This window comes from Hippocampus guttulatus, chromosome 8 (genome assembly GCF_054856545.1).
Source record: "Hippocampus guttulatus isolate MCC_2025c chromosome 8, RoL_Hgut_1.0, whole genome shotgun sequence".
NCBI lineage: Eukaryota > Metazoa > Chordata > Actinopteri > Syngnathiformes > Syngnathidae > Hippocampus > Hippocampus guttulatus.
In genome coordinates this window covers 11,867,745-11,890,288 of record NC_141268.1, presented here as the reverse complement: position 1 = coordinate 11,890,288, position 22,544 = coordinate 11,867,745, and the positions used below count along the sequence as shown (strand labels likewise).

General features: G+C 40.8%; 3 protein-coding genes across 7 annotated transcripts; 1 reads left to right on the top strand and 2 right to left on the bottom strand.

Moving 5' to 3' along the window:
• Nucleotides 1-1,883: 1,883 nt before the first annotated feature.
• On the bottom strand, nucleotides 1,884-11,592 carry perm1b (PPARGC1 and ESRR induced regulator, muscle 1b). 3 transcript variants are annotated; one of them, XM_086118900.1, is made up of 4 exons: nucleotides 11,509-11,592; nucleotides 3,539-6,206; nucleotides 3,356-3,472; nucleotides 1,884-2,433 (listed from the first exon to the last, which is right to left on the bottom strand). In XM_086118900.1, exons 2-4 carry the CDS (start codon nucleotides 6,183-6,185, stop codon nucleotides 2,375-2,377), a joined length of 2,823 nt encoding a protein of 940 aa, XP_085975026.1. In that variant the 5' UTR covers nucleotides 6,186-6,206; nucleotides 11,509-11,592; the 3' UTR covers nucleotides 1,884-2,374. The 3 variants fall into 3 exon arrangements, with proteins under 3 accessions (XP_085975026.1, XP_085975023.1, XP_085975024.1); XM_086118897.1 differs by having other exon boundaries at nucleotides 1,884-3,472; XM_086118898.1 differs by lacking the exon at nucleotides 11,509-11,592 and having other exon boundaries at nucleotides 1,884-3,472; nucleotides 3,539-6,523.
• Nucleotides 11,593-11,905: 313 nt separating this feature from the next.
• Nucleotides 11,906-18,941, bottom strand: c8h1orf159 (chromosome 8 C1orf159 homolog). Of its 3 annotated transcripts, XM_086117312.1 has the most exons (12): nucleotides 18,805-18,941; nucleotides 17,244-17,324; nucleotides 17,080-17,164; nucleotides 16,382-16,477; nucleotides 16,228-16,284; nucleotides 16,082-16,150; nucleotides 15,925-15,981; nucleotides 15,266-15,400; nucleotides 14,061-14,086; nucleotides 13,921-13,945; nucleotides 13,670-13,782; nucleotides 11,906-13,151 (listed from the first exon to the last, which is right to left on the bottom strand). In XM_086117312.1, the coding sequence occupies exons 2-11, from the start codon at nucleotides 17,313-17,315 to the stop codon at nucleotides 13,685-13,687; spliced, it is 720 nt and encodes a 239-aa protein (XP_085973438.1). In that variant the 5' UTR covers nucleotides 17,316-17,324; nucleotides 18,805-18,941; the 3' UTR covers nucleotides 11,906-13,151; nucleotides 13,670-13,684. The 3 variants fall into 3 exon arrangements, with proteins under 3 accessions (XP_085973438.1, XP_085973437.1, XP_085973439.1); XM_086117311.1 differs by having other exon boundaries at nucleotides 11,906-13,782; nucleotides 18,805-18,870; XM_086117313.1 differs by lacking the exons at nucleotides 15,925-15,981; nucleotides 16,082-16,150 and having other exon boundaries at nucleotides 11,906-13,782.
• A 740-nt stretch (nucleotides 18,942-19,681) lies between these two features.
• Nucleotides 19,682-22,512, top strand: iho1 (interactor of HORMAD1 1). Its single transcript, XM_086118211.1, has 7 exons — nucleotides 19,682-19,737; nucleotides 19,953-20,079; nucleotides 21,026-21,153; nucleotides 21,275-21,323; nucleotides 21,389-21,473; nucleotides 21,657-21,769; nucleotides 21,859-22,512. Exons 1-7 carry the CDS (start codon nucleotides 19,682-19,684, stop codon nucleotides 22,510-22,512), a joined length of 1,212 nt encoding a protein of 403 aa, XP_085974337.1.
• Nucleotides 22,513-22,544: the final 32 nt, after the last annotated feature.

Sequence of the window (22,544 nt, the reverse complement as noted above, 5' to 3'; positions counted from 1 at the left end):
AAATAAAACAAGTGTAAGTACAAAACACTCAACTCTAGTTGTGTGTCCGATTGGGTCCTTTCACTGCCAGCCTTCCACTACAAGGAGATTAGATTAATTTTGCAAAGGGTTCATTTTGTCTAAGCCCTTCGCCTTCATTCCACAAGACGTACTTATACGCCTTTTTAAAATTAGGCCCCGCCTACCAAGGACGTACTTGTACATCTAAGTTTTTTCGTCATAGAGAGGAGGAGGGTCTGATGCAATCTGTGAATGAAAATAAGCCGTTTGCATTGTAAATCATGTAAAAAAGCGACCAGTAGGTGGCAGTGGTGCCTCACGTGTTTTAAATGCCTGCTTTTACAAAAACCTCTTTTTCTCTGTTTTTTTTGCCCACGAATCGCCATTTTCATGAAACTTAGCCATTTTGTCATGCTGATTTCTGAAGAATGGAAAAAGATAGAAACAATTTTTTTTTCTGCTGAGAAAGTCCAAACTTTATTTTGGTAGCCTCCATGTTTATATAACATTAGTATTTATATAGCATTATAGTATTAGTATAATATTCTCTGGGCCTTGCAAGATCAGTCAAAATCCAGTTAAACGCTGGGGTTGAGGAGGTTGCTCCAATGAAAATGGCTGGGATTGAATGAGTTAAGTCACTTCAACAAGGTCCCTTGACACGAGATGTCACAAGGTGGGAGAAAAGTGTCAATATGTCTAAACGAAGCTCCTCAACTCACTTCTAACATAGTTCCTTGGCACCAATATAGTGACAAGGCAGCGCATTACCCTAAGTGAAGCTCCTCAACTCATGTCAGCAGTTCCTTGGCACCAAGATGGTGTTCTACAAAGTTCCACTTTGTCGTAATGAAGTTCCTCAATTGACTTTGACAGTTCCTTCAATACAGTTTGTTGGCACAAAGAATGCGGCAAAGCAATACTTTTTGGTCAAATGAGCCTCCTCAACTCATTTCGACACAGTTCCTTGCCATAAAGAAGGCGGCAAAGCAATATTTCTGTATGAATGTAGCTCCTCAACTCATTTTCACATAGTCCCAAGATGCCACAAGACGGTGGCAAACCACTAATTTCGTGTAAATGAAACCAACTAAATACAACATAGTTCCTTGGCACCAAGATGTCACAAAATGCCAGCAAAGCATCACTTTTGTCGAAATGAAACTCTCAACTCACTTCAAAATAGTTCCTTGGTACCAAGATGCCAAGATTGTGGCAAAGCACTCATTTTGTTGAAAAGAAGCTCAACAGTTCCTTGACTTCAAGATCGTGGCAAAGCAATAATTGTATTGGTCTGAGCGGGGAAAAAAAATTAAAAGTGAATTAATGACCAATGGAGGATAGGTAAAAAATCTACGAATACTGTACCATATTTGAATTTGTGAATGCAGAATTGCGAATATGCAAGGGCTATCTCACTGTACATGCATAAAAATATGCTACTGTATTGATAGATGCAGCTTGCGGTTGACACATCTGCTTCACGGTTGATTTGTGTGGAGCTTGCATGTTCTTCCTGAGTGTGTTTTGTCCAGCATTCCAAACATTGATTTTGGGTTTGTCGAAGAATAAAAATTGTCCAAAATGTGAATGTGGAACGGATATTTATCTGCATCTGGATCTGACTTGTGACCTATCCAGAGTGTCAATTTTGCCAAAAGTCAGTTGGGATTAAGCTCCAGCGCACCCATGACCCCATACGACAAAAGCGGTAGAAAATGGAACAATGGATGTACTGATGGAAATGAACTGTTTAAATATGCCGTGGTAAGTATAGTACCGGTATGTACTGTTTCAGTGTCAAGGTAAGACGAAGACGACAATATTAAACACAGACTCTCATTCACATTTGTTTCATTTTATTTTTCAAAAATATACTCTATGTTTACAGTATCTTTCACTTTCAGGCTTCCATCATTCAATCCGTTTTCGACTGAGCGACGCTGCTTGTCGTGAAAACCATAATCTGCTGCCATCGCTAAGCGTGTCTACAGCTCCTCAGTAATGGTCCAGGTATTATGAACGGCTTACTTGGCCAATGGGTAGTATTGTGTAAATTGCAGACTAAACTTGCTTTCGTCACATGAAACGACACACAAAAAATAGACAGATATATTCATCCTCGTTTTTTTTCACGTACCCAGCCAATCATAATTCAAACCTGGAAACTGGTCATAATTCTTTAAATTGACAACATCATAAGATTTACTGGCGTCTAGTTTCAAAATGCTGTGAACCTTGAAATGCTGTCACACAATTTTGATTGAACATTAAGTGGAATAAATATATTTTATGGATGGAGCCTTGCGTAACTGACTGGAAATGACATGACTGTAATTACATAAGGTAATGCCATGCTGAGGATTCTTCATCTTCACTTGGTCTGTCGCAGGTACCGGATTGCTGATAGCGCGCTCACGTTTGCAAGCACAGCTAGAAAAGAGATTGCACATTTGATTATTTTTGTTGCGCAGATATGAGATGTAGAATGCCACGGAAAAATAGTTGCCCCTTTCCTCATTTCAGACCCCCCATGTATCACACTTAAAGTCTCCGATCGTCAAACCAATTTGAATATCTCACAAAAACAATAAAAAATCAAATATAAGATGCATTTTAGGGGAAAAAAATCCAAATCTTGGTGGTCTAGGTTAAAAAGTAATTTGTCCGAAACCTAATATCTGGTTGTGTGACCTTTTGACAGTAACAATTGATTTCAATCACTTTGTTTTACATCCATCCAGCCATTACCCAAATTGCTTATCCTCTTTTTTTTCTAAATGTGTTCTTTAATTTGTTTGTATTGTGGAACTGATGCATTTCAGTCTGAGACAGGGGTGTCAAACTAATTTTTGGCGCGGGCCAGATTGTGGTTACGGTTTCCCTTGGAGGGCCGTTATGAATTTTAGGAAACCATATCAATGTTTAATCACCTCCACATATTACACACACAGTGCACGACAAATTGGTGGATAACTAGTTTTAAAATCAGAAGTCAAGAATAATGACTGTTATTGTGGATTACATGTGACAATTTGAAATGTTGGTTCTGACTTTAGCAAGCATCATGGAACTTGACATTCCTGATTTGCTTTCGCGGGCCACGTAAAATGATATGGCGGGCCAGATCTGCTACCCGGGCCTTGACTTTGACACCTGTGTCTGAGATCTCAGAGCCTTGACTCTGTCTGACAGGTATTTTCTCGATGATGTTCAAAGTGATGTCACGTCATCGATGAGTGTCTGTGATCTAAAAACGTTTGAGTGTGTTTTTACTTTCTGGACCTGGATTTCACACCCCTGGAGACAGCTCTCGTAAGACTTGAGTATGTGTACCTAATGAAGTGTCTCCTACCTGCTTTCCAGGCATCAGCAGACTCTGGATCTGATGATGCCAGTACCCAGGAGGCAAATGCGATGCAGACCAAACACATGTCAGACTGCTGCAGCGCAGACAAGACGCCCACTCGCACTGGAAGAAACATTCATCGATGTCGTTAATTTTCGCGACGTCAATTTTCTCACCTGCGATGATTACCTGGTCTCTGCATTGTTCCCACGATCCTCTGCTGCTCAAGTGCTTGAAGGGAAACTCCTCCCACCGTGGGAACAACACCGCCCTCCTCACTTTGGATCGGCAGTTCCCACCCATCAGACCTTCTGTACCAGATGCTGCCTTTGTCTTGGAAGCGGATTTTACCCAATGACAGTAAGCTCCTCCCACTTTGATATTCAGCTACCCGGAGAGCGCGCGAGATAATTCGCACAGGCGAAATGACGTCCTCTTCCAAGAAGTCTACGCTTAAAAACGGATCATTCCTTTTGAGGAGCGGGAGTTCTCCGACGGTCGGATGTGAGCAGGAGAAAATCGGGATGGGTTTCCACTTATGGCTCTGAGTTGGGAAGAACATTTTATGCTCACATGTGCAAATCATATCATTATATCCGGGAGCATGTGAGGTCCCTTCGGGATCATAGACAAAAATGACATTCCTGTTTCCCGTTCCCTCTATGGTGAAGGATTCTGGGAAAAATTCCAGATCGTCTCCTTGGAGAGGTGCTGCTACTATCGGTCCCAGACTGTCTCTCTTGGACTTCTCATCATCATTGTGTAAATGTGACTGCAAGGATAAATCCTCCGTGTTGAGAGCTCGTATATTCTGCACACTTTTGTTTTTCATCATCGCTCTGGACATTGGGTTTTGTCTTGCGGTGTCTTTGACTGGTACTGGGGTCTGGATTCCGTTTGCCCCTTCCTCTTCCTCTTCCTCCCGTTGGGTTTTGCAGCTCAGATCAGGACTGGGGTTCCTACTCATGCCCAAAAATTGCCAATAGTCATCTTCAAAGTCACACACAGAGAAATCCCAACTGGATCTGTCCACCTTGGAGTCGTCTGGCTGTGTGAAATAGTCCGAGTCAGCGGCGTCAGACGCATCCGTGAGGCCTCCGTCTGTCAAATGAAGCTCGTCTGGGTCCACAAGGGAACCGCTTTGTGATGGGACATCGGACGTCTCCGTGGAAGACGGGCTTCTCGTCATCCTCAGCTGTAAAATATCATTGATGGTTAATTTTTCCATTTCGTCCCAGAAGTCCGAGATGGCGTAGACGCACGGCGCGCGGCCCGCAGCCTGGGCGTACGCTTCGGGGCCGTCGGCCACGGGGGTGACGATGACATCAGGAACCGACCGAGGACCGTCGACACCGCATGCCGTCAGGTGAGGTTCTGTTTGGACTCGCGGCAGATCTGCTTTCTGTTGGGTGGAGCTCTCAGCTGGAGCTGTGGCACCTCTTTGGCCCGTCAATGGTGGAAACGCCCATGTGGGCTCAACAAAAGCTTTATCAGAACCTCCACCGTTGTCATCTGATTCTCTGGCCTGCAGACTCCTCACACCAGAACTTTGAATTGGATCACAGTTGTGTGGTAATGATGATGAGGAGTAGGACGGGAACTCTCTTGGTTGATTTTCAACGGAATCCTCCTCAAAGAGATCCTGAGCCACGGATTCAGAAGCTGAAAGATAGAGTTCAGAACCAGAACTGGGAAGGGTGAAGAATTCAACACTGTCCACAAACTCATCTGAGTCCACCCTCTCCAAAGGAAAAATATCATGCGGGGTGCCTTCGATATCGTTTTGCAGCGCGCCGTCATCATGTAAGGCCCCTTCGTTGTTGTTTTGCACCATATCGTCACCTTGTAGGCTTTCTTCGACATTGTCTTGCCGTGTGGTGTGATCTACGCAGAAGGTTCTTTTGCTCTTGGTTTGCGTTCTTTCATCACCATTCCGGGTCGCTTCTATTTTGTCTTGCCGCATGCTGTCATCTTGATGTGTCGTTCTATCGCCATCGTACAAGGTTTCTTCTTTCTTGTTTTGGACTATATGGACATGCAGTGTTCTTTCTTGGCGGTTTTGCTGAATATCTTGCATTGTTCCGTCTTCACGGTCATGCGTTATATCTTCAGGTCTTTGTGTGTCGTTTCGTTCTATATCGCCATCATGCCTGGTTTCCATACAAACGTTTTGGACTAAACCACAAGAGGTTTTCTGCCCGACTCGTTCTTTGCTTCTGTTTTGATTTGGTGTTGCGTTGATATTTTTATTCACCGCACTTTCATTGTGTTGAGGCTCCCGCCTGGGTCTGCACCATTTTTTTTTAAGTGGAGCTTTTTTTTCCCTTGGAGTTGCACTGGCCCGGCGCGACACTGGACTGTCATTCAACGACAGCGTCACAAACCAGCGCTCCTTCTCCTCTCTCAGAGGAAATTCGTTGCCAGACTGAGCCAGACATCTCACTTTTGTTTCACGCTCAGTCGGCAGTGACCTAGCGACGTCATTGACCTCCGGTGTCTGTACGATGCTTTTTTGGGTCTCTTCTGGGATGCGTTCCTCTGTTACAGGCACCTCCTGACTGAAAAGAGGAATTCCTGTATCATTACATATTTGGGCTTTATTATTCTCAGCTGTATCCTCTTCTACGACATCCTGAATGAGCTCCAGTTTAACACAAGTTGTTCTATTTTCTTCTAAGCTCTGCGGCGACTGAGTGGCTGGAACAGAGCGGTCGGAACAACGGAGGCCCTCAGTACAGGCGAGCAGAGGTTGCGGCACACAGCACTCCTCGCTCTCCTGGCAGAAGTTGGACCAGTCCTCCTCGGCGATGCGCATGCTGTGATCCAAGTCATCCATTCCAACAGCTCACATGCTTTCCTGGGAGTAGAAATGGCGACGCAAAGGTCATTCTGGAAGTCTTTTGGTTGCAGAAATGGCGACGCAAAGGTCATTCTGGAAGTGTTTTGGTTGCCCATTCGTCAGTGATGTGTTCCTCAGAACACATCACTGGTTTGTAAGGTGGAGGCAGGGATTATTTACATTTAGATTTTATATGCACATGTAAATGGTTTAAAACTTCCTTTCTTTATAAATCTTGTTTAATCATAAAGTGCATTACTATATTTTTCAATACCAATTACTTGTTAAAGTTTGTACAATCAATGGGATCAATTGCAATGCATATATGTGAATGATAAAAGTAAATTGCACATTTGTTGAAGGAAATGTAAGGTGCTTCATGAAATGTTTTGTAAAAGATACGTTCATTAAATTTCAACATTTTCCAAATGTTCTTGTGCTTCTTTATACCAAAACAAAGGAAAGACATATTGTTTTGGTTGTTTTTAGCAAAGTATGGTATCATTTTAATGGTCCGGCCCACTTGACATCGACCGAGGCCGTATGTGGCCCACCATGTGAAATAAGTTGGACACCGGTGATGTATAGTAAGGCGTTTTTAGCCGAAAAAAACAACCATGTACAGAAAAGCGTTTTTAGCCGAAAAAAACAACCATGTACAGAAAAGCGTTTTTAGACGAAAAAAAAAAACGACCATGTATAGTAAGGTGTTTTTAGCCCAAACAAACGACCATGTATAGTGAAGCGTTTTTAGCCCCAAAAAAGACCGACCATGTATAGTAAGGCGTTTTTAGCCGAGAAAAACGACCATGTATAGAAAGGCGTTTTTTAGCTGAAAAAAAAAGACCATGTATAGTAAGGCGTTTTTAGCCGAAAAAACGACCATGTGTAGTAAGGCGTTTTTAGCCGAAAACCCACCAGACCATGTAGAGTAAGGTGTTTTTAGCCGAAAAAAAAACGACCATGTATAATAAGGCGTTTTTAGACGAAAAAAACGACAATGTATAGTAGGGTGTTTTTCGACCAAAAAAAGACCATGTATAAGTAAGGCGTTTTTAGCCGAAAAAAACGACCATGTATAGTAAGTAATTTTTGGCCGAAAAAAACGACCATGAATAGTAAGGCGTTTTTCGACGAAAAAAAACGACCATGTATAGTAAGGTGTTTTGAGCCGAAAAAAACGACCATGTATAGTAAGGCGTTTTTAGCCGAAAAAAAACGACCATGTATAGTAAGGCGTTTTTAGCCGAAAAAAACGACCAGGTATAGTAAGGTGTTTTTAGCCGAAAAAAAGGACCATGAATCTAGTAAGGCGTTTTTCGCCGAAAAAAACCCTACCATGTCTAGTAATCCGTTTTTAGACAAAAAAACCGACTATGGATAGTAAGGCATTTTTAGCCGAAAAAAACGTCCATGTATAGCAAGGCGTTTTTAGCCGAAAAAAGGACCTTAAATAGTAAGGCGTTTTTAGCCAAAAAAAAACGACCATGAATCGTAAGCCGCTTTTAGCCGAAAAAACCCCAAACATGTATAGTAAGGCGTTTTTAGACAAAAAAAAAAACGACCATGGATAGTAAGGCGTTTTTAGCCGAAAAAAACGACCATGTAGAGTAAAGCGTTTTAACAAAAAAAAAAAAACGACCATGTATAGCAATGTGTTTTTAGCCGAATAAAACGACCATGAATAGTAAGGCGTTTTAACTAAAAAAAAAAAAAAAAAAAAACGACCATGTATATTAAGGTGTTTTTAGCCGAAAAAAACCCGACAATGTATAGTAAGGCGTTTTTCGATGAAAAAAACGACCATGTACAGTATATAGTAAGGTGTTTTTAGCCGAAAAAAACGACCATGTATAGTAAGGCGTTTTTAGCCGAAAAAAAACGACCATGTATAGTAAGGCGTTTTTAGCCGAAAAAAACGACCAGGTATAGTAAGGTGTTTTTAGCCGAAAAAAAGGACCATGAATCTAGTAAGGCGTTTTTCGCCGAAAAAAACCCTACCATGTCTAGTAATCCGTTTTTAGACAAAAAAACCGACTATGGATAGTAAGGCATTTTTAGCCAAAAAAAACGTCCATGTATAGTAAGGCGTTTTTAGCCGAAAAAAGGACCTTAAATAGTAAGGCGTTTTTAGCCAAAACAAAACGACCATGAATCGTAAGACGCTTTTAGCCGAAAAAACCCCAAACATGTATAGTAAGGCGTTTTTAGACAAAAAAAAAACGACCATGGATAGTAAGGCGTTTTTAGCCGAAAAAAACGACCATGTAGAGTAAAGCGTTTTAACAAAAAAAAAAAAACGACCATGTATAGCAATGTGTTTTTAGCCGAATAAAACGACCATGAATAGTAAGGCGTTTTAACTAAAACAAAAAACAAAAAAAAAACCCGACCATGTATATTAAGGTGTTTTTAGCCGAAAAAAACCCGACAATGTAAAGTAAGGCGTTTTTCGACGAAAAACAACAACCATGTATAGAAAGGTGTTTTGAGCCGAAAAAATTGACCATGTATAGTAAGGCGTTTTTCGACGAAAAAAACGACCACGTATAGTAAGGTGTTTTTAGCCGAAAAAAACGACCATGTATAGTAAGGCGTTTTAACCCGAAAAAAACGACCACGTATAGTAAGGTGTTTTTAGCCGAAAAAAACGACCATGTATAGTAAGGCGTTTTAACAAAAAAAACAAAAAACGACCATGTATAGCAAGGTGTTTTTAGCCGAAAAAAACGACCATGAATAGTAAGGCGTTTTGAGCCGAAAAAAAACGACCATGTATAGCAAGGTGTTTTTAGCCGAAAAAAACAACCATGTATAGTAAGGCGTTTTTAGCCGAAAAAAACAACCGTGTATAGTAAAGCGTTTTTAGCCGAAAAAAACAACCATGTATCTAGTAAGGCATTTTTCGCTGAAAAAACCCTACCATGTCTAGTAATCCGTTTTTAGACAAAAAAAACGACCATGTATAGGAAGGCGTTTTAGGCCGAAAAAAAAACGACCATGTAGAGTAAGGTGTTTTTAGCCGAAAAAACGACCATGTATAGTAAGGCGTTTTTTGATGAAAAAAATGACGATGAATAGTAAGGCGTTTTCACAAAAAAACCCCGACCATGTATAGTAAGGTGTTTTTGGCCGAAAAAAAAAACCTGGTATAGTAAGGCATTTTTAGTTGAAAAAAACGACCACGTACAGTAAAGCGTTTTTAGTCGAAAAAAAAAGACTATGTATAGTAAGGCGTTTTTTGACGAAAAAAACGACGATGAATAGTAAGGCGTTTTAACAAAAAAAAAAAAAACGACCATGTATAGAAAGGTGTTTTGAGCCGAAAAAAACGACCATGTATAGTAAGGCGTTTTTAGCCGGAAAAAACGACCATGTATAGGAAGGCGTTTTAGGCCGAAAAAAAAACGACCATGTAGAGTAAGGTGTTTTTAGCCGAAAAAACGACCATGTATAGTAAGGCGTTTTTAGACGAAAAAAAGGACCATGAATCGTAAGGCGTTTTTTAGCCGAAAAAAAACTACCATGTATAGTAAGGCGCTTTAACCCGAAAAAATAACCATGTATAGTAAGGCGTAAGGCGGCCCGGTAGTCCAGTGGTTAGCACGTCGACTTCACAGTGCAGAGGTATTCCAATTCCAGCTCCGGCCTCCCTGTGTGGAGTTTGCATGTTCTCCCCGGGCCTGCGTGGGTTTTCTCCGGGTGCTCCGGTTTCCTCCCACATTCCAAAAACATGCATGGCAGGCTGATTGAATGCTCTAAATTGTCCCTAGGTGTGAATGTGAGCGTGGATGGTTGTTCGTCTCTGTGTGCCCTGCGATTGGCTGGCAACCGATTCAGGGTGTCCCCTGCCTACTGCCCGAAGACAGCTGGGATAGGCTCCAGCACCCCCCGCAACCCTAGTGAGGATCAAGCGGTTCGGAAAATGGATGGATGGATGGATGGATAGTAAGGCGTATACATGGCGTGTATACTCTGATGATGCCACATGAGTACACCAGTTTTTGATCCATTTATTTTTTGGAATAAACCTGGAGTACACAGCTACTGATGTAATGTTCATTGTGCATCGTTTTCAAACATTGACCCTTGAAACATTGAACTTTTGAGTGTCAGAATACATGATTATGAATATCAGTCAAAATAGAAAAATGGGTTCCCATGATGAACGTTTACGGAACCCAACATTAGTTACCATGGTTTCCCATTGGGTAATCCGACGGAACCGAAAAACGGTTACCATGAATTTCCGAAATCCTCAGGCCTGCTACTGAATCATTTAAATTTTTGCAGTATTTGTTTATCATTGTATGTATATGTTGTTGTTTGTGTTATTATCATATGCAATTGAATAAGGAGACCATTTCAGAATTCGAAATTTGGGACTCTCAATGCATAATGGCACTCATACTTTTGTGATCAGCGAGTCCCTGGGACTCGCTGCCGGTAAACTGTAAAATGATCACTGCAGAGATTACCGCTTTTTCTGCACTCAGTGATTGACGTCTATGCAAAGTCATTTCTCAACTTGTCTTCCGTGCCATGTCATGCCTGTTGAGTGTTGATTTACTTCATATTAAGAAACGACTGCACTAAAACATTCATTCATAAATGTATATCATATGCTTTTATTTTTGTTTTTCTCAGTATAAATAACACGTACCCTGACTGTTCTACTCTTTGAATAAAAACACTTCATTCAAGCGTTAGGGAGTGCAAGGGGTTATGATGGAGGGGTGTTGCAAATCATGAAGACCTGTCAAGTGTTATGATAGCATTGTTTTATACATGCCCTCGGCTAGGCCTCAGCTTCAAAATTAGTCCTTGGTCCTTGGCCTCGGAGGCAAGTCCTTGGTCCTTGGCCTCGGAAAATTTCTCAAGTCCTTGGCCTTGCCTCGGAAAATTTTCCAAGTCCTTGGCCTTGGCCTCGGGTTGCCGGTCCTTGGACACAACACTGCCATTTGTCCTCTTGATAGCATTGAACTGTCTGGGCTGCGACATGTTTGTGCTAAATATAGGGCACTTGGAAAGCTGTCAGCTGTAGACATTATTGTATCAGGTAAAGATTTAAGACCTCTCAAATCATGCAATATGGGGCTTATTCGAGTCACCACATTAATTAGTACAAACGGGGGCAAAATATTTGATACATTTTACAGCACTGCATGGACCAATTTGACCACAAAGTACTCAACAGGTGACTTATTTTGATTCTAAAGGCACACATTCGTTAGTTAGCATTCACCACGTTCTCGGTTAGTCATCTCCATTTCCTTTTGTCTCGTCGTGCTTGATTGAATTCACTATCTATAAAACATACCTGCAAGAAGACAAGCACAAACGTTCCGATCTGAAGTCTCCTGCGGGAAAATGTCCCGTTGTCTGGCGATCTCACACCGGTGCCCTGGACGGCTCTTTATAAATAGACTATGTTCAGTCACATGTTGCTGTTGCTGCTGCTGGTGAACTTGTCCTGCCCTCTATGAGCAGAGGTGTAACATTTCAGTTCCCTCAATCATATGACATTGAGCAGCGATATTATACTTCGATATACATTAAATGACTTTTTCCCTGAAGATGTGGATTGTTTTACTTCAAGGCTAACTCTCCGTTCAGTTAGAATCAGTGGTGAATAAAAGTATGCAAAGAATTAAATCACTCCTCTCTCTGAACTAACAGTACACACGAGTAATCACGCAGTTGGACAAAGACAGGGCTTCCTGGAAGGTGCTTTATTTCTCGCAAACATTCATCTCGCCGCCACAGCCGTCCTCCACGCGTCACGAGTAGACGGTAACAAAACAATAGATCATTTGTATAAAACAACGTGTGCATGTATTGCGCTCGCAATTGTCAAACACATGAGGCAACATGGCGAGTCGTGACCGCTTCTTGTTTATAAAGTGATTTATTTAGTTCAGCTTGCGTCACATGCGCTCGTTCAAACCTCAAGTCTATTCAAAATGTGAACATGTCAAGAATGAAACTTGCAGAGCAGCCTTATTTTAAAGCAAAAGGCCACCGGATGAAAGCATGAACTACGAATCCAACATTTAAAGCTCTTCATGGCACAGTCGTCATCGCAATCGATTTGTTCGATAACTTTTGGCAAACAAGTATATGCTGGATTTAATAATGAAGAGTATTTATAAATATACAATTTAACGAAAAAGTTAGCAACATCTTCTCCTGAAGCATCTCGATTAAAAAAAAACTGGCCTGACATTTGCTTATAAAGTGCACTAAGACCTTGTTATTCTACATCAAATATTTTCTTCATTCTACGTTGGGGGGTCTTTTTCTCTGTGACAGAGAATTCTCTGAGTTAACATAATTGTTCCTTTCTTTTAACGTATGGATAGTTAGCCCAGAATTATTCATATTTTGCTAATTGGCATTGAGCTGTTTCCTTTTATTTGTCTTCTGAATCAGACAAGAGCAAAGGTGGCAAGATATATGTTAACGTTACATTTTTAAAAGAATATTGGTTATCTTGGCAACATTTTAATGGGCTATGGTAGGAAAAGCATTTGAATTAACCATTCAGAACATTGGATTCAAAGGGCGCGTGACTCATTTGGAACATGGAACTATTTGTTTTTCTTTGCAAATGATCTCACAGTCTTCAGCAATTTTCCTGTTGAATTTCCAGCTAAAAGATACTGCCAGTTCAAAAATTAGACCTTGATTAAAAAAAAATTGCGCGTACACACCGAACTGTGATGTCTGGCTTGTATGAGGAAAATACATTCAGTTTGGATACAAATAATAAATACAAAAAATAAATGTCAATCGTGTGGTCAAAGATAGCAAAGTACAGTAGAGTATTGCAAACTACAGTGTATACACACACACACACACACCTCTAAAGAATAGCCCAGACGTCACTGGGCTATTACGATGATGATGCTTTGTCACCATCAGCCAACGAGGTCACTGGCTCACTGCACCTAAGTCCTCAAACTGATGAATACACACAAATCCAATCTGTCGCTTGGCTGTTTCATGGGGGACGCCTCATTTGTGTCACGTGAAAGCGATTACTGTAATGTCAATGTCACAATGTCGTTGCGATCATGAGAAAAAAATGTGACCGATACAGTGACGATCGTGGAAGTTGTTTTGGAATGATTGAGATGTCTTGCTTCTCAGCTACTGCAGTATATATGTATTTTGAAGATATACAAATATTGCCCCCCCGCCCCCGCCAAAAAAGGTTAACTTAAATAATAGCACACACACATGTGGCACTGCAGCAATCACGAATAAAAACGTCAAAATCGAGCGGGACAAAAACTAGCACGGCTTAGAATAGAAGCCGCTCAAAGATGCCACTCTATTTGGTATGTGCCTCATTTCACGGAAGGAGTGTGACAACGGACACTATTTCATCATGAGGCAACATGGAATAAAAACAGCTGCAGTGCAAATTTGGCTCCCAAGAAGTCAAAACGGGACATCTTTCGATGACAAACTCTCACATTGGCTCGTTCCTCCTAAACGTCGTAGACCCTCGGGGTGGATGCGGTGGGTGTGATGTTGCTACTTGATGTGGTGGGGGGACGCTCCCGTCTGACGTATCGTTGCTTTCTCGCTTCAAATGAAAAAAAAAAAAACCCCAAAAACAATTACTGTAGAAAGTATTTGCGACAGGCTGCAACGAGGCTTGATTGCCATTGTTCGGTGCAGTATAACCTGTTTGGCAATGATGTTGAGTAAAAAGTTAGCTTACCTGTAGAGGAAGGAATCATCACAGCCTAGAAGAATAAAAAAAAAAAATATATATATAATTGCCATAGTGACACATTGCGTGTGTGCGTGTATATGAATCAAAATGCATAATTAGGTTTTGCATAAATGAAGCAAACTTACCGTCTCACTTGGTTGGAATATAAAGGCTGTAAGAGGACAGAATGTAAGATCAATTGATTTGTGACTTCTGCTTTTACTGTATGTCACACAAAAAATATATATACAAATTGGAATTCTCATTAACATGGGTATGAATGAAAATAAATGCTGTCACTAATCTTAAACTCTTATTTTAAAAAAAAAAAGGTTTGAGGACTGCAATGCTGGCTAATACATCACAATACTATAAACGGGACTCCAAGATCACTTTTTCAGGTTCCAAACAGCACGCAATTACCCAATCTGCGCAATGGCGTGAAAATGCGATCTTTTTTTCACAGCATACTTCTTTTAACACCCTCAAATGTGGGAAAGGAGAGCCACATATACCATTGACTATTTCACCATTTATTGAATAAAACAGCTGCCGACCACAGCTCACAGCTAGACACTCGTATGCGCATTGGCAGATGACACGCGGCACCCTGATAGACACGCGCAACAACATGTGCAGGACTTTCGATACATTTTATGCTAAAATGATAATAATTAACAATTTAACAAAAGCTTACACTTGTCATATTTTTTTTCCTGTTAAAAAAATCTGACAATTTCTTCACAAGAATATGTTGCATATGCCCCCAATAGTCCAAACACAGCATTCACATTAATTTTGCATTCATGGGATAAGAATTAAGCTTCGTTCCACTTTCATCCAGCTCAGGGCGCTGCCATTTTGACAACACAAACGTCATGTGACCCGAGATGAGTTTGACATTAATTTCAGCCAACAGCAGAGGGCGGTATTAGCCAAAAACGGTGGTTGCTGCAATTAATTAAAGTGCTTAATTCATATTCAACAAACGCAAATAAAAATGAGTTAAGACCAGTGGGGGCACATACAACATATTATTGCAGATATTTCTTTCCGTTTAATTCTCCATTAAATAAGATTGAATGTGTTGTGAAACTATTTTTTAAAAAGTTATTCTATGCTGGAAGGAAAGATGACTTTATATATAATGTTTTCCGTTCTCTATCTACACAGAGGTTATGTTGTATCGTACTACTGGTCTGATTTTGAACTCAGGGTATTTTTTGGTCTCAATGAAACCACACTCATTCTGAATGCCTAACAGTTGCCGTGAGTGATTTGGAACCCTGTGTCAAATTGGAACACTTAAAAAGGACTCGGTGTACGACTGCGACAGTGCGAACGGGCTTACCCTTGTTGCGACGGTAGAAGATATTTGGAAGTCGATGGGAGCGCTTGAGGTAGAAGAAGGAGGCAACAGAGAGGATCAAGAACAGGCTGATCAACAGCGTTCCAAAAAGAAGGGAGACGGCCACGCCTGCGCCACCTGCACACAGACGGCACCCGGAATAACAATGAACCGGCAGTACAGTTTGTTGCCTAAAAAAATAAATAGGAATTGTATTTGGAACCAGTTTGGATTGACCAGAAAGATTAAGCACATGAGAGTTAGAAGAGCTTCGCTGAAGAGAAGTTTCTTCAATCTCGGATGTTTTTTTTTTCCACCTAAAATAATTAGAATACTCTCTTATATTCTGTTTGGTAGTTCTGTGAGCTCACTCGTACGGCCGCATTTGAAAAGGAGGCACTTGAAAGTGATTTCTGTGAGTTGGGCTCTTTGTATGGCAGCATAAAAAAAAGACAGCTGGCTGGTGTCAACACAACCATCTTAAACGCCCCTCAAGGACGGCTTTCTAGATAACGTTTCATTCAGAGTATGTCATGCTCAAGCTCAGCATGGTCTTTTGCCGTGTGTTTGAATGCAATGGCTTGGTAAAATAGCACATTTTATTCAGAGTTAAAGTTTTGAAATGAAGTGGCTACTTTTTAAAAGCAACACAAAATGCTTACTGTGGAGATGACAACTACCGAGTGTTTCATAGGAGAAATGATGCCATCTAAAGGCGACTGTGTGAGAAGCAAACAACTGAATTAGGATTACAATGTACTATTTTTCACAATTATTGTTCAACGCAAGAATAAATAAAAGCTAGTATTTGTGATGTACCTTCACGTAATGCATTGGGAATTGACAATCGATCATTCTGTTCTTCACTGGAACATTTAAAGGGGAATACTGAAGTAGACAAAGGGAATTGGTTGCACATTCAAGCAGAAGGAAACGGCAGCACAGGAGGTGAATACATAACTTACCAATTTTAGGCATTACAGTTGTGACCGTTGTATGGTTTCTCCTGTCCATCGTGTAGTCTTAAGGGCGAAGACAAATAGGTACAGTAAATTAAACAACACTATTATATAGTTTTACTGATCTAAAGAAACCACACGAATACTCTAAATGGCTTACTGTAGGTGCAGCTCGTTACATTCTCCGAGTCTATGGCGGCAGGCTCACATAATATGCAAACAGTGTTGCTGCCCTCGAGGACACGGAAGAAGCAGCCTACAGAAATCACGATATGAGCACATTTTCCCATTCAAAGGCCCATCAACACAAAAATGCGGATTCATTTGGGATGAGGATACATGTTGAATATCACTGATATAATACACGGGTCTCGAACAAGGGGAAGCATGTTAGCTATCATTGCCATAGCAACACTTGATGACCTATAAAGGTCTGTAAAATTGGTGGACCAGTCAGGACACCTTTCATGTTGTGATAACATGTCCTGAGCTTGAACAAACAAACTAAAAGTCACACAATTCTGTGTCTGGCATGTACATTCATCGGCTTGGCATTTTTATTGCTTCTTTCTTATCTTTATTGGTCGCAGCTTCAGTTTCTGTATTTCGAACCATCATGGTTTAAAAGTAAATCGTAAAAAATATTACTTATACACAATAGTTAATGTGAATCCGACATCATTATACACTTCGGCACGTGTGCACCACTTGTTTTATTGTTCCTTTTTTTAAAAAATGAGTTCTTCTTTTAATCTGTCCCCCCACCCCCCCAAAAAAATAGTAGGATAGCCAGAAAATAATAAAACCTCAAACACATGCTTACACATCTGTTGGCTGTCTCAAACAAGAACATGGTACCTGGTTCGCAACGAGTATCATTTGAACACGAGCTATTTGTCCTCTGTTTGTCACTGCAGCACTCAAGTGAGTTATGACGTAGAGCCTGTGGACAGACAACGAGGTTAATGGTGAGAAACTTGGCTAAAGCTGAACGAAGTACACTGGACTGGTTAATTTTCTACCTTGGTTACAGGTGTCTCCGGTCTGATAAGAATCACTGTTGCTGCTAAGACCAAAAGGAATGACAGAGCCATGTTTGAGCCCTTTAAATAAAAGGAAGAAGAATCAAACGAGGCCGGCGCAGTCACCCGTTTAACAAACAATAAGGTGAACCACAATAAGGCTCGGTAAAGATGCAGTTGGATATTCGAAATCAAATGCTTTTGTCAACACTGGATCCACATTTTCTAGAAAATTGAGAATGATTAACACAAGACGTCATCAAATTTCATGAGATTTAATCTCAGTAAACATCTTAAACAAGTGTATTTAGCTTTTCTTTGGCCTTTTTTCTGATGTCATACAGAAGGGTACATAATCTTGTGCCAACAATCTTGCATCTTTGTTCATCTATCTAGGCCAGTGACATATAGAGTACTCCCTTATTCATCTTGGAGGAAAGCAATGAGGCAGCGATCAAACGTTTATTTTGTTCATATATTCAGTATATTTTGAAGCGTCAGGCTTGTGATATCATATCCCGATTCCAGACATTCTACACTGTAGTATCTGTGACATTTTTGCTGCCTGTTAACGGGCTAAACCTTAGCCACTCTGCGTGTTGAGTGATGGCTTTAGTTGAGGCCATCGAAGATTATGCTTGAGTTTACTGTATTTTGTTACCATTTGTTCAATAAAGGGATTAAAGGTGAATCCGCGACTGTCCTCCCTCTATTTGGAGGGAAGATAATTCACTCTAAACATACTTTACCATTGACATAGAGTTGTGTAACTTAGGCCAGTTGTATTTTGCGGTAGGCACACTGCACTTCAGCTTCTTTTTTATGTGTGAAATGATCTCAAACTTAGGACATTCTATCTTTTATGCACTCTTTCCTTCTGGCTCGTGTTGATTGCTACGTGGCCTGCAGTAAGAGTCCGTGTGGGGGGGGGGAAAAATAACCAAATACTGCGATAAAGTGAATCATTCCGATAACAGGAACGATTTACCCCCCCCAAAAAATCTGCGATTCAATGAAGTCAAAAAGTGCACTGCGATATAGTAGGACGTACGACGACTGTCGTTACAAGCGGATTGATTAAATACTCTCCACTAGGTGGCAGAAGGTACAACTAACCTGCGTGTACACCTGTTGCCATTCGGACAACAGAAGTCATGGCTGCGAATTTTTCTATTGAACAGGGCTAGAATTTACACGAAGAGAGTCGATTTCTGAAATCATTTAGACGAGGTGATCATAATTCTAGTTCTACGACGTTTTTCGTTTGGTTGTGTGCCGAGAGATTTTTCAAATGTAAAATACTATATGTGCCCCGGCTCTATAAAGGTTTGGAAACACGAGGCTAGGGGCACATAACGCACTCGATCATCTCCCTGTTTGAACTCGCGTTTTAATTCATCAACCAGTGCCACCGTCGCTGTCTCAAGTCAATGCAATTAAAAGACAACAACGGCGTTATTGAGCCACAGCTCTCATTATCGATGTCCTGTGTATTGTATCGTAAAAGAACACACACACAGATCAGCTGTGAATGGCTAAATTCGAGGAGAAGTTCACTTACGAGCGAAAGTGAAGAATCCGGCCTGGACCGAACTCCAGGCTTGATTTAGTTGACGTCGGACGTCATCTGTCCGGAAAGATTTAGATCGTTAGGTTTGTCATCGACACACCTCCGTAGTTAGGTCTGGCATTAAATGCAGCACCTTGGATGCTCTCTTTCAATCGCGTTCAATCAACATCCGTGGGGTGCCTTCACAATAAAAGCTAGGCAGTCAGCTTTTGAACTGATTGTCAACATCCGCGGGGATCCTTCGTAATAAAAGTTATACAGTTAGTTACACACCATCGTACAGTACTCGTATTTTAGCCAATATATTTTGACTTTTGTTCTCATTTTTCCTATTATTATTATTAATGTATGTATTTATTTTTAACCCAAGTGAGTACTTTTGCCACCCCAGCGTTTTATTAATATTTTAATTTGGTTTACTGTTCCTGTCACTATGGTGTACTATGTATTACCTCTTTGTAAAGCGGGTTGAACATATTAAAAATATTTTTTAATAACAATGAACTCTTGAAATGACTTCGTCTATGTATGAGGATCAGTGGGCATGGGATCCCCCTTTCCCCTCCGACGGGAGTACCTGAATGCACCTAATTTCGCACTCTGTGACGTTTTTTTGGCGGCAGATTTGAATATCTTTATTACAGTTTTACTTTTTATAGTCAAGTACGTAAGCAAGGGGTGAGAGTTAACACGACTAGAGGGTGATATGCTTAATGGTGTTACCTGTAAATAGTCTCTGGACTGTTTAATTCTTACTAAGGTAATGCTAACACCCCGCTTAGCTAAAGCGCTGAATGCTTAACACGTTCTATTGAATAGCTTAACCTAAAAAACATTCTATATTTTGTCCTCAGGAGTAGCAGAAACAATGAATCACATGGCGAACATAAAAGAAATGCTGAACACACAGTCAATAGGATGCAGGTGAAAATAAGCTCACACAAACAAAGCCAGCTCCCCTACTTGATTTTTGTTGATTCTTTTGTACAATCAACTTGATTCATTTCATGCAGTGTATGTTGGAAACAACCTTTTACTCACTCACTTGAGATGACTTAAAGTGACCTCGAGTGCCTTTACCAGTACAGTATTTCAACAACTTTTCTAAACTGTCTGTCATATCATTGAATAATCAACAGAAATGCAGCCACCAACTTCACAGATTCTCAGTTTTTCTTCGGATCCCAGTTTTGGCGTGAAAATTCTCAAAGCCTTTCTCAGGATATGACCTTGTCATCCAGGAACTCCCAGCAAAGTTCACAAGAGGTAAGATAATTCAGTAACTATGGACAAATTCACAATGAGGTAGCTGGGCTGGTTCACTCATAGTATAGTTTGACCGCAAGGAGATGATTTTGTGTTATCACAGCAGTACAGGGCAGTGCATTTGGTGCCTTGACCTTCAATGGGTGCTTAGCAGACTTAACTTCCTGAACACCACCACTACGAAATCACAGTTACAGAAGCCATCAATACCGTACAAAAACACAGTATAATATCACTGAACTGAGCCATGTAATGTATAATATCTGGAGCAGCTCAGAATCAATATATATTTAATAAAAACGACCATGTGTGCAGATTGCTGCAGATGAGTTTTGCTCATAAAACCTTTGCTTTGACCAACCAGTTGGAGGATGGAAAAATGCTGACAGTTATTGTGAGCTTAATTTGAAATCTGGTTGGTGTTGGTTAAAGAAGAAGTCTGATTTCTAATACGGTGTACATTAAAGACACATCAGCAGGCACAAGTAATTGCAACACTGACTGGGCAGAGTAGATTTAATTTATATGGGTTTTGACATCTGACTGGCTAAAAAGAAAGAAAGAAAATATAACATTCACATGCAGGTACTGGAAGCAGTGCAGCCCGCGAGAAACACGACACACTGGAGAGAAAAAACTGTTCGGAATAAAGTAACACAATTCCATTGACTAAATAATGGAATTTATATTGTCAATATAAGCCAGTGCTTCTACGCGGAAGCCTTTCTTGCCTGAATGATCACCACTGCATTACAGTAACAGATAGTCAGTAGATAGTAGTTAGTAGATAGCTAGTGCACCATGAGTTTAACACTATTATTTAGGGTAAGAATGTGCATAAAGTGCAATTTTTAAAAAACATTCTTGTTCAAAAAAAAAAGGAAAAAAAAGATTATGAAAGTGAGAAAAATAACAGGATTTGATATGAAGTTGAATTTTCTTTCAGTGTAGTGACCCAAAGATTTCAACGCGTTATCAGTCCAAACCTCTCTTGTTTGGAGACCCAAAGGGCAACCAAACACTTTTGGAGGCATTTGAGGAGGAAAAGAAAAAAGCAAAAGAAAAAAGTGACAGGTAGCGTCCCATCTTTGTTTCTTGGAGCAAAATAAAACAAATCTATAGAAACACAGAGCTTGACTTTAGTTTATCATTATGATTCAAATCCTCATCTTTTGTCATGTCTTTTTGTTTTCAGTGATATGCTCTTAAAAGAATGCCTTCATATTCACGAAACCCTAACCAAAGTAAGTAAATAATTTCCAACATTTGGTTGACTTTTCTTGTGAAAAAATAAAACAATATATTTCAGATCCAGCAACTCGTTGCAAACACAGAAGAAAACACATCTGTATGCCAAACCGTCCTGCAAAAGTTAAGCGATTTGTCTTCAACATGTATGTATGTAGTCTTAGAGTTTCTAGTGAAACGTGAAACCCATTTTTTAGTGTGCGGCAAAAAGCAAACACCTTTGTTTTTTTTGGACCAGCAGATGGGGTCCTTTGCTCACTAATTTGCCATGACTTTTAAGATCAAATTGTTTCTGTCCTTTCACTCAACTATACTTCTCATCCATTCAGTGCAAAATGTAAGCAGTATCCAGAGCGACATTTCACAGCACTTTCAAACATTATTGAACACGGTGAACTCCCAAAAAGAAATGATGACAGAATTGGGGGAACGGGTACAAAAGGTGACTCCTATGTTGTTTGTTTACATCGCAATGGTGAGGGCATATGCGTCACATGAGCTGATTATTGTTCCCTGTTTGGGTGCCGTCAGAATGGAGACTGCAATGTCGAACTCGGCGCTAAAATGAAACGTGATGTGGAGTGTCTGAGACGGGAGCAAGAAAAAGCCACTTTGAAGCAAGAAACCATGCTTGGGGAGGCCTTGCAATTGCTCAATGCCCTAGTTTCAGTGCACTCAGGTAAGCCCTGTCCTGTTGAAGCAGCTGACAAAGCCATGCAGACATCACCAGGACAGGACAAAGGGGTTCAAACGGCACAGGATACACCAGACAGGCAAGTTTCTGCTCCGGACTGTGTCATCAGGAAGAGAAAGAAGAAACCTACAAGTAGGTGCAGATGGAGACCAAGAAGACCTCTGGTCCGCCACAGATCTCAGTTCACTGTCGTGGATGAAAACAGTCAACCTCACATTGACCGCAGCAAAGGGCAAAATGTTTCGCGCCCTCTCGGGGCGTCTCCTGCCCTGAGCGAAGTAAGCAGTCGCGGTAAGCAGGAGAGTTTACTACAACCAAATACAAAGAGCAGACCCACTAAAACTGGAGGATGTTTCATCACACCTCTCAGCTGCTGGTCTCATGAGAGTAGCAGCCCTGAAAGCCCCAAAAATGTCAATCCCGTCCCAGAGATTGTGGTGTTGGACTCCAGTCCTCCTGATGCTCTCTGGCAGCTGTTTGAAATGGATTAGGTGTGAAATACCGTTTTGGAAACAATGGGCCA